Source organism: Peromyscus eremicus, chromosome 10 (assembly GCF_949786415.1).
Source record: "Peromyscus eremicus chromosome 10, PerEre_H2_v1, whole genome shotgun sequence".
NCBI classification, from domain to species: Eukaryota; Metazoa; Chordata; class Mammalia; order Rodentia; family Cricetidae; genus Peromyscus; species Peromyscus eremicus.
Window position 1 is genome coordinate 31,821,234 of NC_081426.1, and position 17,965 is coordinate 31,839,198.

Here is a 17,965-nt window from a genome sequence, read left to right on the forward strand (position 1 = left end):
CAGAAAGCAACTTAGACCCTCTAGAACTGGCCCCTTGTGAGAGGCCGTGGGCTTCAGAGTTGTTCCTTATATGGATGAAGAGATTACTTTTGGAGACAATATCTGAGATCTTCCTTTGATGCCCTGTGAGTCATGGAGACTGGAAGACCCTGTGTACTGGCTGCTGCTACTTGTGTGAATGAGTAGGCAGGGGAGTAGTACAGGGAGACCCTGGTTGGCCCAGGATTTCACCAGCCTCAGCAAGGTGACCATGAGTACTTCTTATGATGTCTGGAGGAGCTCGAGGTGGTATCCACATGGGTGGATTTCTGGAAAATAATAACTTGCCTATAAATTTGTCCTCAACATAGTTTAGTGACATTGCACACAAAACTCCAACCCTTGGAGCCTCATTCCCATAACTCCAAGCCGGGACTCTGTTACAACTCAGGAGAATAAAAACACAACTCTCATTGGAGATCACCTGGGGCCAGTCTTTCATCCTATCATATGATGAGGATCCCAGCTTTAGGTGGAGAACCTAGTTCTCATCCTGTGTGCTCATCTATGAACTCATAGTCTTTGTACAGTATTTAACCAATGTGCCTGTGAAAGGACCAAAATCAGCACAGGACATACCAAGACCAAGTTCTCACTCAGCACAAAGGAGGTTTATTTGCACTGGAGAGACAAAGAGCAGGGAATAAAAGACAATCATAGGAGACAGAGACGGGGGAGGAAGCAAGCTAGGAAGAAGTTTCTCACGGCTTCTGCTTCAGGTTCCTGCCTACTTCCTTTGATGATGGACTGTGATGTGGAAATGTAAGCTCCCTATGGCTTGCTCAGCCTAACCTACCCAAGGATGACGGTATCCACGGTGAGCTAGCCCCTCCCACATCACTCATTAAGCAAGAAAATGCACCACAGGCTTGAGAACAAGCCAATTTAGTGGTTGCATTTTCTGAATTGTGGTTCCCTCTTCCCAAATGACGCTAGCATGTGTCAAGTAGACATAAAACTAGCCAGCACACCAGACTCCTAAGGGAATGGATTACTTTGTAAGGAAGTGAGAGAAGAGTGAAGGGAGCTCTTTCCTCCACGTGAGTATTTCTGGGGTGTGTTCTAGGATGTGGCTCAGAGCTTGGGAAGGCTTTTATCCATCGAGTTCCTTTTTACAGATTTCTTCGGTGTAGTAAAGCAGAGTTCAGTGTGCTGTCAATCATTTCCCACCATTAACCCAAGATCTATCTGAGTCATTCGCTCTGGGATCCCTTCAGACAGAGAAGTCCTAGTCTGTCTGGAGGGAAGCAGTCCCCCAGGCCTGTGTAAGCACTGAATTGGCTCCCCGGAGTCTCCCTGGATGCTTCTCTTGTCCTCATGTAATGACTCCCTTGAGATTTCTCACAGCTCTCTGCTGAGCATTAAGGGTGCCCTCTGAGGGTCCCAGCACTCTGTCCACCAATTCTGGCCAGCCTATGCTCCATGAGGTCTGACCACATCCCTCTTTTGCAGAAGGGTCTGGGAAGTCTCTCTCTTGGCAGACGGTGGCTCAGTTGTAGGCTTGATCCTCGTGATCAGCATCTTCATGTTGTACCATTTGTCTGTCCAGCTTAAGTGTCCCAGATGTGGGGAGGTAATCTCACCCTTGCTACTGAATGTCGGAGACATTTTCACTTGTGTTTCTCTGTTTACAACACTCAGACCTTTCTCTTTCTTCATGAATTGTGCGGTCATTTCTTCTCTCATTGCTCTCTAAAGTTTTCCTCTTCCCAGCATCTTGGAAAACTCTACGGTGACTTCTGTATCTGGAACAATAGCTCTTTGTGATTATGGGATCAAAATCCAGCATATTTCCCCAGGATAATCACTGTCTTTTTAATTTTTATGTTTTTTCATCCAAATGTTTTAATTTTAAGATAAAATGCTTTACCTTATTGCTTCTAAATTATTAAGTGCATTTCTTTAAAACAAAGGTCTTCACACTAGGTGGGAACCATTCAACACAGATGAGTGGTAAGCATACCTGGAGTGGGCACTGAGGTTCCCACGTGATAAGAAACTGACAAGAGCCACATTTGTCTTGAGAATGATACCTTAGAAATATATTTGCAAGGATCTCAGCTTGAAACACTGTGTTGCTATAGTTTTGTAAGTGAACCCGGGATGCTGGCCTCAGTTGCTGTCTCAAGCTCTGGTTGTACTGAAAGGCTCTGTGAGAATCAACTCCAAGCCCAGGAGCTTGCTGAGGTCTGGGATATTGATTACTCCATGTGCTACTGAACATATTTAAAATACACAACATGGGCTTTGGGGACACATAATGAAATGATTACTATAGTTGGTCAAATTAGCACGTGTGTGTTGTGCATGCATGTGTGTGTGTACACGTGTGTGTGTAAATGTACGTATATGCACATGTGTGTCTCCTCTTGCCAATCTCCCATTTACAGTGTAATCTCATTTACCTACTCAATGGGTGAGCCTCACAGGGATTGCATCCTTTGGGAAAGCCCATAGAATCTTGCTCAGGTCCCAGAGTCCTTCAGACTTCTGTGGCTGACAAAGTCTCATTTGTACATGGAAGCACCACAGAGTTAATTACTCTATGTGCAGCTTTGGAAGCTGGCTGTCCACCCCAGCACTGCCATGAGGTAGGATTACATTCTGTTACATTAAAGATAAAGATAGGAAGTTGGTATGGATATACAGACCACAACAGTGAAAGGCTTTTTAAAATAGTTCATTGGTTCCCTCAGTCCTATACCCACCATGGCATCATGTATTCTAGAGAAGTTCTGAAATACATAGTTCCGACCAATGTTTTCCATCTGAGGAGACAGGCTGGCATAATTCTTAGTTATCAGTCTCTCAACTTGCCGTGCAAACATTTATTGAGCACCTTCTGTGTTTCCAGCCCCAGCTTGGTGTAGATGTTTAAGATGGGTTCTGCAGCACAGTGGGGTTGAGCAGAAGGGGACCCACCCATCTAGGGGGCTCTAAGTAGGTACCGAACATTGTTAAGTCACTGCTAGTGCCATTAGTAAGATTTTTTTTTTTTTTTTTTTTTTTTTTAGTTCTTATTGTGAGAATGCCTTCTCTTGTTTATTTTCCTGTAAAGATGCTGGGGAATAGGGTGATTTGGCTCTCCAATTGGCAGGCACTGGACTCTCCTTTGCTGCTCTGACTGCTTTGAGAAAAAGGATTTTTGTCAAACCATTAGCTAAATGACCCTTATATCATTAGCTGCGACCTTGACTATTGGACAGACACCTTGAGGAATCTACATAATAGACTTAGGGCACTTTCTCTGCAGCTATTCCTGCCCAGGCCAGAGGGGGTGCACTTTCCCTGTGACCTAGCAGAGTGGTCACTGTGATTGGTGCAAATGCAAACCTTTATTTGCATAAAAAGTTTGCTGTTCAGGATGCAAATGCTCTTTCTCCAGCTGTACAGCAGGCAATTCAGCTCACTCAGCCACCCTCCTGTGCTACCTTCGCTGGTGTTGCTGCTATACATGGCCCCATCAAAGACTTCTGAGTGGTCTTTTATTGCCTGTTTTTAGTAGAACTGGTTGAGGTGGTCACATGAAGCAGAGAGGGAGCCGAGACAGCTGATTTATGGTGGACTAGCATGCTGAGCTACAGAAGCAATGGAACAGCTGGCTGCCTGTGTGGTCCTGGAGAGCAGCCAGTGGGTGGAGCCACAGAGGGGGTAGCCATTGGAGCCACACAGTCCTGGAAAGAGGCAGAGGTAAAGCTAAGCAGTTAACAAAGCTACAAAGGTGAGGAAATGGTTGCTACAGTGATGGCTGCAAAAGAGGTGGGCCTGAAGACCAGAGGCCAGCAGCAGCAGCGTGGAGGGAACTGCCTCCCAAGCTGTGACCACTGAAAACCAGCTACAGCAGCCTAGCGCTGCTGAACAGTCTGAAAGTGCAATGGGGGTAGGAAATGAGAGAGATGGTGATGTTATGGGTCTGGGGTCACTCAGAGATCTACCATGACCATGAATCAATTTTAATGAGAAGAGACTCTTTATTTAGATACTGGTATCCAACATGGGGCCAGGACTACATCTGAGAGCACCCCCAAGATGCAGCCCCTAGCCATATGAGCCCAGGGCTTATAAAGACAAAACCCACAAGATTACATGTATTCTACCTACATGTAGGCAGGGTCTTATTTTAACATAAATGCCTTGCAGTTGTCCTAGTCATCTTTTTAAGCAGAGAAAGCAAGTTTGATTGCAAAACCAGAAAAAGCAGTTAGTCTTGTGGCCTACTATCTTGTTGGAACAGCAAATTTTGCAACATCAGTCAATTTAAGAATAGTCTTCAACATCTGGGGGGAAAAGGGAAGTGGGTGGCTAGGGAGCCGCCTGTACAAGCCAGGGGTTTACATGTTAGAGGCAGTTTTTGCTTTTCGGTCTCTCAAGCATAGTAACTCTAAACTTTAAATGTAACGTTAACCATCACGGTGACGGTAAGGAGAAGATGAGATGGGGTCCTGGGCTGAGGCTGGAAGATGACAGAGGGCGGCAGAAGAGTGTCAGAAAGCTGCCAAGTCTTCAGGGTCCATGGGCCCAGACACCACAGGCCCCGATGCCTTAATACTGGCCGTGCTCAGAAATGTCTATCTGGGAGGCAGACGGGAATTCTCTGGCCTCTGTGGTAGAACCGGAAGTGGGGAGGGCATTTCTCCTTGCACAGATGGGAGTCACTGCAACTTTCAACTCAGTTTGCTTTGTGAGTCTATAACAATAAAATGTGTCTTGATGGAAATGTTGACGGCCACATCACTAGTGACTACAGTTACAGTGCCAGGGGCATCACCTATACAAACAGCTGCTGGGGATGCTGTGAATGTGTTGCTCTGGTTGACGGATAAATAAAACGCTGATTGGCCAGTAGCCAAGCAGGAAGTATAGTATAGGCGGGATAAGCAGAGAAGAGAATTCTGGGAAGAGGAAGGCTGAGCTAGGAGTCACCAGCCACTGCCGCCGCTGCCATGAGAAGTTAAGATGTAAATTACCAGTAAGCCACAAGCCACGTGGCAACTTATAGATGAATAGAAATGAGTTAATTTAAGATAGAATAACTAGATAGCAAGAAGCCTGCCACTGCCATGCAGTTTATAAGTAATATAAGTCTCTGTGTGTTTGGTCTGAGTGGCTGCAGGCCCGAGAAAACTCCAGCTACAAACAGCAGTGACCGCAGCATGGAGCAGTGACACCTCAGGGACAGCAACATCAGCAGCAGCCACAGAGCAATGGCCATGAGCAACGATTGAGAGTGTGGCAAGGACCACGAACACAGCAGCAGAAACCACGTCAGCAGTGACAGCGCCACACCAGTAACAACAGAAAAAACAGCAGCATCAGCAGCTACAGTAGGGGTTGCAAAATCAGTAACAACAGCACCAGCAACAACAGTGCCCCCCTCACCGGCTCCCTCAGGAGTGATCCCTGAGCAGTGACCCCCACCCAGCAGCAGCAGAACCCTCCAGCAGTAGCAGAACCCGCCAGCAGCAGAGAACTTCCAGCAGCAGGAGATCTTCAGGAGCAATCTCTATGGACACCAGCCCTCCTCCACTGCCAGGGTGATCTCTACAGCAACGTCACTGAAAGATTTTCTTTCCCTGGGCTCAAGTTTAAATGCTCGCCCTTCATTAATTATCTCAGCCAGCCTCTGCATTAGTTACTTGTTGCTCTGATAAAACTCTATGACCCAAAGCCACTTATAGATGAATTGCTTTTGACTTATGGTTCCAGAAGGAGAGTCCATAATGGCAGGGGAAGCTCTGACACTCAAAGCTGGAGCAGGAAGCCAAGAGATCACATCTTCATCTACAAACAGGAAGAGAACGTGAATTAGAAAGAGAGACCTTGAACTCTTCAAGCCCGTCCCCAGTGATGTACACCACCTCCCCAAACAGCACCACCTACTGGGAACAGAGTGTAATACCCAAATTCAAGGTTGACATTTCTCATTCAAACCACCACACTTCCCAAGACTTGTCTGGAAAAAAGGAGAGACTGACAAATTTATACTCACAAGATATTGATAATTCAGTAAAAAAGAACTTGGAAAAGTTAGGCAGCTCTGGGTTGGTCCTAGTTAGGGTTTCTGTGATTAATAAAACGCTGACCAGAAACAACTTGAGGAATAAAAGGCATATTTGGCTAATGGGCTATGGTTCGTCATGAAGAGAAATCAAGGCAGGAGTTCAAGGCAGCAACCTGGAGCAGAGAACACAGAGGAAGACTGCCTAAAAGTCATTGCTATGGCTTGCTTAGATTTTTCTTATACAAGCCAGGAACAGCAGTCCAAGAGTCATACTGCCCACAGTGGGCTGGGCCCTCCCACATCAGTCAATAATCAAGAAAGTGCCCCCACAGAACCTGCCTACAGGGCATTCCGATGGAGGTCTTTTTTCAGTTGAGGTCTTCAGATGACTCCAGCATGTGTCAAGTTGACAAAACACCAACCAGCACAGGGTTCTAACCTGGGCATTTTGATTATCTGAGTACCCTCAAGAAAGTCCTTTAATTTCCCTACATTTCAAGTATTTCAATCTTGCAATGACAAAGTAATATGAATTCTCTATCTGTCCCCAAGGACTCTGTGAGGCAGTGAGGAGATATTCGTAGGCTCCGATGGGGACACTTGATTGGAAAAATGTCTTGTTAGATCAGACTCAGCACTACCTCAGGGATAAGGTCTCTGTTTTGCCTCCGCCCCCCGCCCCCCCATTCTCCTCTCTCATTCCATGGTTGCTCTCAGGAGCCATCAGCAAAGCTTGGAAGTGTGAGAAAGGGGCCTTTTATCCTGTAAGCTTGTCATCTCCAGCTTATTACTGATGTTAGGCTGTTTTCTCTGGGAAGATAAAAAAGAAAACAATAAAAGAAACCCGTCACAAGACAAGACTATCTAAAGCATTGTTCCTCACTCGTGACCTAGTCTCAGGAGCCACTGTTTGATAGGAAGATGGAAGAATGGACTGTGGGCTTGTTTGCAGTGTTTTGTACGTTTGTTTGTAGAACTGCTGAGGCCCCAAGGGCAATCCCAGAGGTGGCTGTCCATCGGCCATTCCCTGTTGACACTGGTGGCTCTGTATATGAAGATGGCATCTAGCCTTTGAGAAGTGGAGTACTGGAGAACGTTCCATGGCTGCCATTGTCTTCTATTCTGCTGCAAATGACACAGTGGCACAGAGTGTGTAGGCTTGAAGGGGTTGACATTTACTTTGGTTCCTGGTTCTAGAGGCCTTAGGTCAAGAGCAAACAACTGAGGATTTCATGCTGCCAGAGTTTCCAAGTGGCACAAGGCATTGGCATGTAGCTACACACTTACTTAAGTAGCTAGGGCTTGGAACTTGCTATGTAGTCCAGGTTGGCCTCAGATTTGAGATCTTTCTGCCTCAGACTTCCAAGGACTGGCCTCCCCTCCCCTTCCTTCTTAACTTCTATAGGTCTTTAGCCTGTATGTGTGTCTGTGCACTGTGTGCTCCTGCTACCTGCTGCAGCCAGATGAGGGCATCAGATCCCCTGGAGCTGGAATACAGATGGTTGTGAGCCACTATGTGAGTACTGGGAATCGAACCCAGGCCTTCTGTAAGAACAGCCAGTGCTCTTAACCAGTAAGCCATCTCTTCATTCTCCCTTTCTCTTCTTGAAAAGCTACCAATACTCAGTCACAGGACCCACCCCATTGACTGTATCTAATCCTGATCACCACCCAGAGGCCCCACCTAAACACCACAGGACTAAGTTTCCTCCCTCTACATACCTCACAATGGGATTCAATTTTGAAAACACTCAGCAGATATGAACCACAATGATGAGGGAGATGTAGAGCTTCGCAGAAGCAGACCATTTCAACTGCATTTGTGTGTGACAATAGGTAGCTCCGCCCTCCCTCTGCACAGACACCTGGTAGGCATTAGGTTGAAAACATGATCTATTCTCCATGAGCTTTATGAAGTTAAGACTGTCTGGGTTGTTTCACTGATCTTCTTTTATTATCATTACCCATCAGGCCTTTCTACATTAGTCACATGTTCCTAGAAGCAGAGGTTCTGTGTGAACAGTAGATTTGAGAAGTGTTCCCAGAAAGAGCCAGCAGGGAGTGTGTGGGCTCGTGGGGAAAGATGCCGAGCACGTGTGTGACCGCAGGTGTGTGACAGCAGGTGCTGTGCAGTGTCCTTGAGCAGGTGTGTGACCGCAGGTGCTGTGCAGTGTCCTTGAGCAGGTGTGTGAAAACAGGTGCTGTCCAGTGTCCTTGAGCAGGTGTGTGACCACAGGTGCTGTCCAGTGTCCTTGAGCAAGTGTGTGAAAGCAGGTGCTGTCCAGTGTCCTTGAGCAGGTGTGTGAAAACAGGTGCTGTCCAGTGTCCTTGAGCAGGTGTGTGACCGCAGGTGCTGTCCAGTGTCCTTGAGCAGGTGTGTGACCGCAGGTGCTGTCCAGTGTCCTTGAGCAGGTGTGTGACCGCAGGTGCTGTCCAGTGTCCTTGAGCAGGTGTGTGATCACAGGTGCTGTCCAGTGTCCTTGAGCAGGTCTGTGATCGCAGGTCCTGTCCAGTCTCCTCTGGTCCTGAGGTTTGTATAAGGCAGGGGTGACATCTCCAACTTTGTGTCACCCAAAGAAAAGGTGTTGGGCTCTTCTACTCTCATACTGTTCAGATTTTGGCCATCAGTGTGTATGCAGGCAGCAGCTGAGGCAGGAGGCTGCCACACCAGACCACTATCATGGGAATAATTCATTATTATGCAGGCCCCACATGAACATGGTCAAAACTAAGCAGCAGTACTAGGTGTGACCTAATGCCTGGGGAAAGTACCTTAAGGGAAGGAGGATTTGCCTTGGCTCACAGTTTTAGGGTCCAGTCTATCATGGCAAGGTAGGTGTGGTAGCTGGTGCATACAGAGACTGGTCACATTGCACCCACAGTCAGGAAACAGAGAGATGAATGATGACGCTCAGCTTTCTTTCTTGTTTTTCCTTTTCCTTTTCCTTTTTTATTTATTTATTTATTTATTTATTTATTTATTTATTTAATTTTTTTTTTTTGGTTTATTGAGACAGAGTTTCTCTGTGTAGCCCTGACTGTCCTGGAACTTGCTCTGTAGACAAGGCTGGCCTTGAACTCGCAGAGATCCATCTGTTTCTGCCTCCCGAGTACTGGGATTAAAGGTGTATCTCCATTTATCACCATCACCCAGCTTGCTTTTCCCTTTTTATGAAGTCCACGACCCTAGCCCAAGGGGCGGTGCTGCCCACATTCAGCACAAGTTGTTCATCCTCAGTTAAGCCAATCTGGAAACTGCTTCACAGATATGCTGGGGCGGGGGGGGGGGAGGTGTCTTCTAGGTGATTCTAAAGCCAGTCAAGCTGACAACGGCTCTGAACCATCAAAGTAGTCCTGAAGGGGATGAAATAAGACCAAGGGGCAAGTTCCTTTAGCGCCACCACACTCCCTCCAGGTGTGCTTTTCCAGTTCTGTACATGCACCTAACTTTGGTATCATTTACTATTTTCTTCTTTTTGAAGCACAGCAGGTGAAGCCCACTTGCCCTATGGGTTGGTCATCCCCTCCCACTCTCATGGTTCCTTAGTCCTCTTGACTTGGTGTCAACTGCTCATTGACAGGAGGAAGGCTGACTATAAATAGAAAGCAATTTAAGTTTCAAGCCCCTGGGTTTCTCAGGCTCCTTCCAAGGCCCTTGGACCTAATCTTGAACTTGCCATGTCTACTCAATTCTTTAACAAGGGTCCCCTATTGTATTAATTCCAGTGCATCCACATTTAGATCTGACCTCAAGAACATCACTGTGTTGATGCCGCTGTCCCCATAGATGAGTGGCCATGGCAAGAGGCGGGAATGAGCTTTACATCTTCCCTTGAGGTGGCTCCCGGCATCCCTTGGTGGGAATAGAGTTGCCTGGCACTTTGCCAGTAAGCTCTTTTTCTTTAATCCTTATAAGCTGCACCCCTCTCGCTCATGAAACAGAAGGAGAACTGTGCTTGGTATGTGGTTTGGTTCTGAAAGTTTTAAGCCAGTGAAGGTTTTAGTGGCACTGTTTCTGTGAATATGATCGTCCACTGAACCGAGTGAACTGCTTCGGGATACCCAGGGAGAAACGGCTGTGGCTGTGGACTGAGACGGGATCCAGGCTTGCCTGGGGCTGGTTCTCCCGTCAGCAGCTGTAGGACCTTCAAATGGTGTTCCTCTTCTTTGTGCCTCAATGTCTTCCTTTATGAAGTGGGAACCCTGACTACACCCCCTCACTGAGCTTTGACCCCCTCTGGGTGTGCCAGGATCACTGTGTAGCAATCACTCAGCACACCTCATGGTTAGTAGTAAACTTGGGGTTCTTCTGGGCCTCCATTTCCTGGTCAGACTTCGCTCAGTCCTTTTCAAGTGAGTCTTTGTGGTTTCTTTTCCTTATCCCTTCAGGTCTTTCATGGGACTTTATTTTTTAAATTTGGACAGTAATTTTTTAATTTCCGGAAGCTCTTTCCCACTCTCTCACTGTTTTAGGGCAGCTTGTTCTGTTGCTTTATGGCTGTAATATCTTCTGCAACAAGTCAGAGGAAATGTCTTCAATCTTTTAGAGTTCTCTGCTCTTCTCTGAGTTGCCCGATGTCTCTGGGGAGCTCTGTCTGGCACCCCTGCTGTGGCCCACACCTGTACTTCAGCTTTATGGGCCAAGCTGAGGAGCACGGGTGTGTGTGTGTGTGTGGGGGGCGTCTGTCACTTCCTGTCTGAGTGTGTTTGGTCTCTGAGCTTCCCCCTCGAAGGGAAGAGTGGCTGAGGGTTTTGTGTCATGGAACAGCATCTTCAGGCTGGGACAGACAGAGTGACGCTCTTCTCGGAGGAAGCACTGCTAACTCCTATCGTTAGAAACTTCGTCTCAGCTCCCACACCACTTGGTTTGTTCTACAGAGTAGAGCTCCAATTTTGGTTTTGCAAAACAACAACAACAACAACCCCCCCCCAAAAAAAACCCAAAAAAAACCACCAACGATGCAATGAGGGATGAGGGTAGAAGGTATGGAGGTGAGTGGATGGAAGCCCCTGTCGTCTGGGGGCAGATTTTCAAAGGCTTTCATTTTGAGATGGTTTTAGATTTATCAAAGGACTTTGGAGACTGCATTAAAATTCCCTGATGCCATTCACTCACCTCCCCTCAGGGTGAGTTTCTTACATAACCGTGGCATACGTGTCAAATGAAGAAACTCACATTAGCGAGTCACTGTTCACTGAACTAGGAGTGTGTTCATCTGGTGACCGTTCTTTGTTCTCCGGTGCCACCAGCTGTCTCTTTCCTTAGCAGTCACTTCCCCCAGATCTCCGGCAGTTCATAACCAGTTCCCATTTCCCCTCCTTTCATGACCTTGATCCTTTGGGTGAATTAAGGTCAAGTATTTTATAGAATGTTCCTTGGTTGAAATGTTCCCATGGTCCTATCTTCCTCTCCTTCCTCCCTCTCTCCCTCTCTCTTCCTTCTTCCTTCCTTCTTTTCTTCCTTCCTTCCTTCTGACAGGGTCTAACTACGTAGACCAGGCTGGCCTGGAACTCATATAGATTCACCTGCCTCTGCCTCCTGAGTGGTGGAATTGCATGCCAGGTGTGTGTTTGTTTTTAATGGAGGTTAGTCATTAACACAACAAGTTTCTCTCATACTCACCCATCACTCCATAGTGAGGTAAGGGTTTCTCTTCTAGTGGGTCAGGACTTCGGTTGTAAGTGGAGCTACCGTTCCCAGCAGCTGGGCTTCTAGGCTTTTACTCAGAGTTTGCTGGTGCTAAAGTTAAGTTCTGGGAAGGATGGAGACCTTGCTAAAGCTTGGGTTCTGTTCTTCCCATTTCTGCTTGACCCCCTCTGGGTCAAGCAGGTTTCCAGCTGTTTAATAGTGATATAGACATTTGGATGTCCGTTTGGCTATTGGTGTGCTGGCTTGGGGACAGATGGGAAAAGCTGAGTGGGAAGATGAGACTTTGGTTTTTCTTGATCCTTGTCAGAGGTCTGTTTGAGACCTCCCCAACTCTACCCTTAATTACTAAGTGCTAGCTCAGGATACCACATGTGTGTTCAGGCTGCTGTAGCATGATGCCCATAGACTGGGTGGGTTATGAAGAAGAGAAGGTTGTCTGCCATGGCCCTGAGAACTGGGGAGTCCAAGATGAAGGCTGAGTCAGAGTGTGGTGAAGACCCACTTCCTGCTTCACATGGGGCCTGCTCCTCATGCCCTCACACGGTGGAAGGGACAAGCCTCCTCCGGCCTTTTTAAAAAGGGCACTAGTCCTCTTCTCAAGGTACCCTCATGACTTACCCACCTCCTGTCATGTCAGAGACTTTTCCAGGGGAATTCTTTTTCTTTCATAGGGAGATGACATCTGAATTTGTAATTTGATGGCCCCAGGGTGTTTTCTAGACTGAGTGTGGCAAAAGTTTTCTGTGCAGGTCAACTGGGAAATGTCTCAGCTTTGTGGGCCATAGGCCTCCATCAAAAGGACTTGGGGTTGACACTGTAGGGAGACTGAAGCCTTAGGTTATACAAACACCAGCAGGGTGGCCTGTCAGGACGAGAGCAGAGGCTCTAGGTCCTTGCTACTGCAGTGTGGTTCCTCTCTAGTGTGATCTGTGTGTTCTGGGTGCTTCTTAGCAGTGTGGAGTCTCAGGTCTCCAAGACTTGTGGACCTGGGACTTTCAGGTTTAAAGATTATCTCTGAGAAACCCACAATGTCAAAATGGTGTCACACTCACTATCTAGAATGATGGTTCCCACATCCACACAACAAGGAAGTGAACAACACACAGTCCCAGAAAGTCCCTGAAGCTTACAAGATTCAGGAGCCCCTTCCTTTCCCAAGGTTAAACAGTAAAGACTGATAAAGAGAGGAGATTCTCCCATCTGTTGAGCAGACTGCAGCTGTGCAGGATGCTCCAAAACTACACAGTTCATGAGTCATCACTCACACTGTCTTGGGCTTTTGAGTCCCATAAGTAACCCTGATACATTCACTGGTTCACCAAGTTGGACTTCAGTGGAATCATTATTTCAGTCTGTCATCAGTGCCCCTGTCTGGGGTGAGTAGATGTTTCTCTGTGCTACCGAGGCAGGTCTCACACAAAAGGAGGGATCATGTGTTTAATCTGATTGCTCTTCTGCCAAAGCTGGGCTGAGGTCATGCACTCTGGGAATGAAGGTTGGATGAGAGAGAAGTGAAAACTCATTTGTGATTTGGGCCTCATGAAGAGGCTTCTCTGAAGAGGGCCAGCCCCTGATGGCATTAAAGAGAGAAAGCCCTGGGAAGTACAGAGGAGATAGGTAGGGGGTGAGGTGGTCTTGCTCAAGGCAAGTGCTACACAGACAGTTTGTGTCAGGTTTCCCTGTCTTATTCACTAGAAAAATGGATGCTTTCTCCTTTACCAAGTATGTGCTGTGAAAGCTATGAGAAATTTTCATGGAGGTCCACGGAGAAGAGCTATGCCTGGCGTGGATTAGTGTTGCCATGGGTCCCAGGAGACTTGACAGAGGTGGCACTGACCTCTGAGAAATGGTTATGATGACCTACACAGATGAAAGCTGAAAGTCATCCCAGTGCAGCAGATGGTCAGAAGGTGGTGAGAAGTCAAGATGCCCATGAACATGGAAGACACTGGCTTCTGCGCCCCATGTATGTGAGGTCCTGGTGGCAATTTGAGGACATTAAAAAGCTCGTTTTGTTTATGTGCATCATTTTCTGGATTTCTACCCTTGAGGACAGATTCTTTATAAACATATGGTAATAACATGAATTATAGTCAAGTGAGGAGATGCTCGGAGAGCCAAGCTCAGTTTGATCTGTGGGAAAAGTCAGTGTGTCACTGACATGTCACCCCACCTGCTGTAGCTTGGATCTTATATCTCCTAACAGTCTGGGTTTGAAAGGCTTGGCCCTAGAATGGTGATATTTGGAGGGAGTGAAACATTTAAGAGGCGGGGTCTCGAGGGAGGACTTTAGGACACTGGGGCATGTCCTTGTGGAACATAGTGGGACCCTGAGTACTCATTACTCTTTCTGATCCCTAGCTCCCAACGTAAGTCAGTCCACCACACAGTCCTGTCATGTGCTGCCTCCCCACAGGCCTTAAAGAAAGAAGCCAAGAGGAACCTTTTCTCTTTCTAAGTTAGTTATCTCGGGTGTTTTGCTCTAGTGATGGAAAGCTGGTTAGCTCACCCTTCTGCTCCATCTCTGCTTCTGATTGAATTCGAGCATCTATAAGAAGGACTGTCCCACCCATCCCAGAATTAAGAGCAGTTATACAAGGAACGTCTGAGTAATCATTTATTCCAAACAAGGTACATGGACTTAAACAGAGTCAAGAAATCAGGGTTCCTCACCCTGCGACTTCCACCCCTGCCTCTCATTCATGAGCTCATCCCAAGAAGTAATTGTAATACTTCCAGGTCACAGTGTAGAGAAGAGCAGCTGAGACATCCTGGAAGGCAAGAGGGGCAGACAGGGCCTGGAGACAGGGAGCGGGCAGGAGTCAGACATGGTGGTGGTGGGGGAGAGGGGCTCTGTTAAGGGAGCGGGGAGCAATGCTGTTACTTGAAGAAAAGTGTAAAATCTTACCATACATTAAAATGTCGCTCACCAATAGACTCAAATCACAGTGGAAAAGGAGAAAACAGAAATAGATGCAAAAGTGACAAAAGTTGATCTCAGCAGGGATGTCCAGACCTCAGAGGCTCCAGGTGGGAAAAGAAAACAAACTGTAAACTTGGAGGATCCTTGGTCCACAGAAAACAGACCTACCATGTCGGCAAAACAGAAAGTGCCTCCTGCAGAGGAGGAGGGGGATGGCGATTGTGATGTCGGTGATGATGAGGAAGATGAGGAGGAGGAGGATCAAGGAGAAGATGACGATAATGAGAAGATGAGGAGGAGGAGGACAGTGAAGACAAATGGCTGTTGACTGTCAGTCATCACTGTGTGACACATGGGATCTTATCAAGTCCTGTAATGACTCTGAAAGGTCAACCTTCTCCTTCCTGTTTGAGAGTAAGCCAACTGACTCTTGAGCAGTCACGTGACTTGCAGAGGTCTTCCAGTCTTGGCAGCAGCTGCCAATTGGCCGAACGTCCCAGCTTTCTTTGCTTCAGCATCCCCAGCTCCAGTGTCAACTGATCCCTGGCCTTGTCATAAAATACTTTGCTTCTTGAGTGACCCTGCTTTCCTCTACAATTGACTAAGCAGAGGCTTCATGGAGCCTTCTCCCCAGCCAGGCGGCTTGTGCATGACAGACTGACTGGCCTGTTTTATAACCTTCTTGGGAAGGAAACCCTGGAAGGATGGTGGGGACTGAGGTTCTTATCAGGATGAGTCTTCTCTGGGATCCCACAAAATTCTGTGGGAGGAAGAAATGACCAGAGATGCACCTGAGTGCCACCAAGTATGGGGATGTGCGGGTATGGCAAGAGTTGGTGATTGCTGAAATCCAAAGGTTGGGGTGGCCTTCCAGGAGTCAAGAAGAAGCGTGTCTGCAGCATGGAGCCCCTGGGCTTGGTCTGTATTCTGCACCGTTCTAGAAGACCAGAAAGTCTGTGGCTGACTCTTCCTGGTTGCTTTGGAACCTGGGAGTCCCGTAGGAGGGGCAAACATGCCAGCTATTTATTTTGTTGAAAGTACACTCTAACAAGCTAGGATGGACCAAATTGTGAAGTTCTCATGGTTTAAATTGTTTTGGGGGGTAGGAGAACAGACACTGCAAATGTTGAGATATTTTACATGTAAAAACACTTTTATCAATGCCCGAGAGTTTGGATATGTGCAGTCCAACCGGATTCTCACAACGTTGTGACTGGAGACAGGGCAGAGAGCTCTTTAACCCCTTCCACAGATGCAGAAAATCCGAGGCACAGAGGAAGTGTGACTTGTTCAAGGTCACACAGGAAAGCAGTTGGAAGCAGGGACCAGAGTCCAGGCTCCCCAGATCTGATTACAGAGCTCTTTTTGCATCTGATGTTTTAGGGCTGAGATGGGGACCATCAGGGCACAGAGGAGGGATTCTGGGTGTCAGGGCAGAGAGGGTGCCATCTGGGCAGGAGAGCTTAGCTGCTGCAGCCTCGGGTGCATGTATGGGTCAGGATATTGTTGTTTCGACCATCCTGTAGCTTGCTTGAGACCTGGCTTCCTACTCGACCTTCCAGGTCTGAGAGCTGGCCATCATGCCCCTGCTGCCTCCTGAGCCTGCAACAAGTACAGCAGAGACCTGGTTAGTGATGGCAGGCTGGGTGCAGCCACACACTTGTGAGGGACTCCTGATAGACAGCTGGAATCTGCCCTCTCCCCCAGGAGTGCATGATTCAGTGGGAGTCCCCAGTGCTCCACTTGGGTATACCTGGTGCGTGACTTAATACACAGAGCCTTGGTTTCTCTGTTTATAAAAATGGAGATAATAATTCCAACCTTGCCAATCCCTGTGCCATCACAGACGTAATTTGTTCAAGTTCACAGCCAGCAGAGTTGGTTGGTGAAGCCATGTACCATTCATTCTGTTTATACCCGTGGATGGAGAAGTAGCCATGCCTGGGGTCAGGGGCAATGCTGGCAAGCAAAGAAACCATCTTCTCTGTCCTCACAGAGCTTATGCTAAAGAGGAGATAGGTAGTGGCCTGAACAGCCAAACACCCAGACTGATGCAATGCTCCATGAAAAGCCGTGCTGAGGGAGCAGGAGCCTGAACACTGCATTTCTTAGCAGCTGGCCACCTGCTGCAGGTTGGAAGATGTCCGTATCCCTCCCTCTCTGATCTTCAAGTTCAGGTTCACTCACTGTGCCACAGCTGACACTTGCCTGCACGTGGTACAAGCCAGAGGAGGAACAGAGGCATTCAAGAGTGCAACAGGGAACCCAACCGAAACACGGACTCTAAACTTCCAAGTTGCCTTGGTGAAGCTGCTTAGCATCTCTGAGATTAACTTAGCTAAAGTGAGGGTTATGGTGTGCAGGAGGCAACAGGATCAGATAGGTGTAAGGGAAGTCACTAGTGTGGGTCTGGAAATAGTAATTCCTACTAGCCTGGGATGGTACATATCAGTAATTTCAGCTCTTGGAAGACAGAGGCAGGAGGATCACTGTAAATTTGAGGCCAGTCCAGGCTATAGTGTTTCAGGCAAGTCAGGGATACATAGTAAGAGCTTGTCTTTTAAAATCCAAAGAGAGGCTGAGAAGATGCCTCAGTCTATAGAGTGCTTGCTATACAGGCATGGGCTAGAGTCATAGTGCCTACAAAAGACAGCTGGGCATGGGGGCCTGCAATGCCAGTTCTAGAGAGGCAGAGACAGTCACATCCTGACTACACGTCAACCTCTGACCTCCATATGCAGGTACACCACACACACACACACACACACACACACACACACACACACACACACCAAAGACAAGTTCCACCTTATTCAGAAAGACATGAGCTCCAGGCTTCAGATGGAGTTGACGTGATGTATAACATCGTTTTTCAAACAGGGCACAGCAGGTGGCCACCCACCATGGTCTTCATTAAAACAAAAGTCCTTTTGTATAAGATAAAAAGTCCTGCTGGTACCTATCATGTTCAGGGTACTGTGGATGATCTCAAGACAAGAGCCATAGAGTCTACACCTCAGACAGATGGCAGCTGGGTATGAGTGTGAGTGTGCCCAGTAGATATGTGTGCACCAGTGCAATGCCTGAGTGACACAAAACTGTTACACAGGACAGTGACTTGGGGGCTCCTGTTCCCTGATCTTTCTCCATCTGCCAAGATTGGAAACAGGCGGGCTGTTCTTCTGGGATGCTCTGAAGCCTGTGCTTTCCCCAATGCATCTGAGCTTCTGTCTTTCCATCCACAAACCCATCCATTCATCCATGCATCCATGCATCCATACATCCATGCATTCATGCATCCATCCACAGATACACCATCCATCCATCCATCAGTCCACAGATACATTCCCTA

At 47.5% G+C, this 17,965-nt stretch overlaps 1 protein-coding gene across 3 annotated transcripts in view; it reads right to left on the reverse strand.

Annotated features, from left to right (window-relative positions):
- Positions 1–15,747: 15,747 nt before the first annotated feature.
- Stk32b (serine/threonine kinase 32B) overlaps positions 15,748–17,965 on the reverse strand; it is a 254,592-nt gene continuing 252,374 nt past the window's right edge. For 2 of the 3 annotated variants that reach the window (XM_059275781.1, XM_059275784.1), the window contains one exon: positions 15,748–16,215. In XM_059275781.1, coding sequence (XP_059131764.1) covers positions 16,077–16,215 — 139 coding nt within the window. In that variant the 3' untranslated portion in view covers positions 15,748–16,076. The remainder of the gene's footprint in view (positions 16,216–17,965) is intronic. The other variant, XM_059275783.1, reaches the window with a different exon arrangement.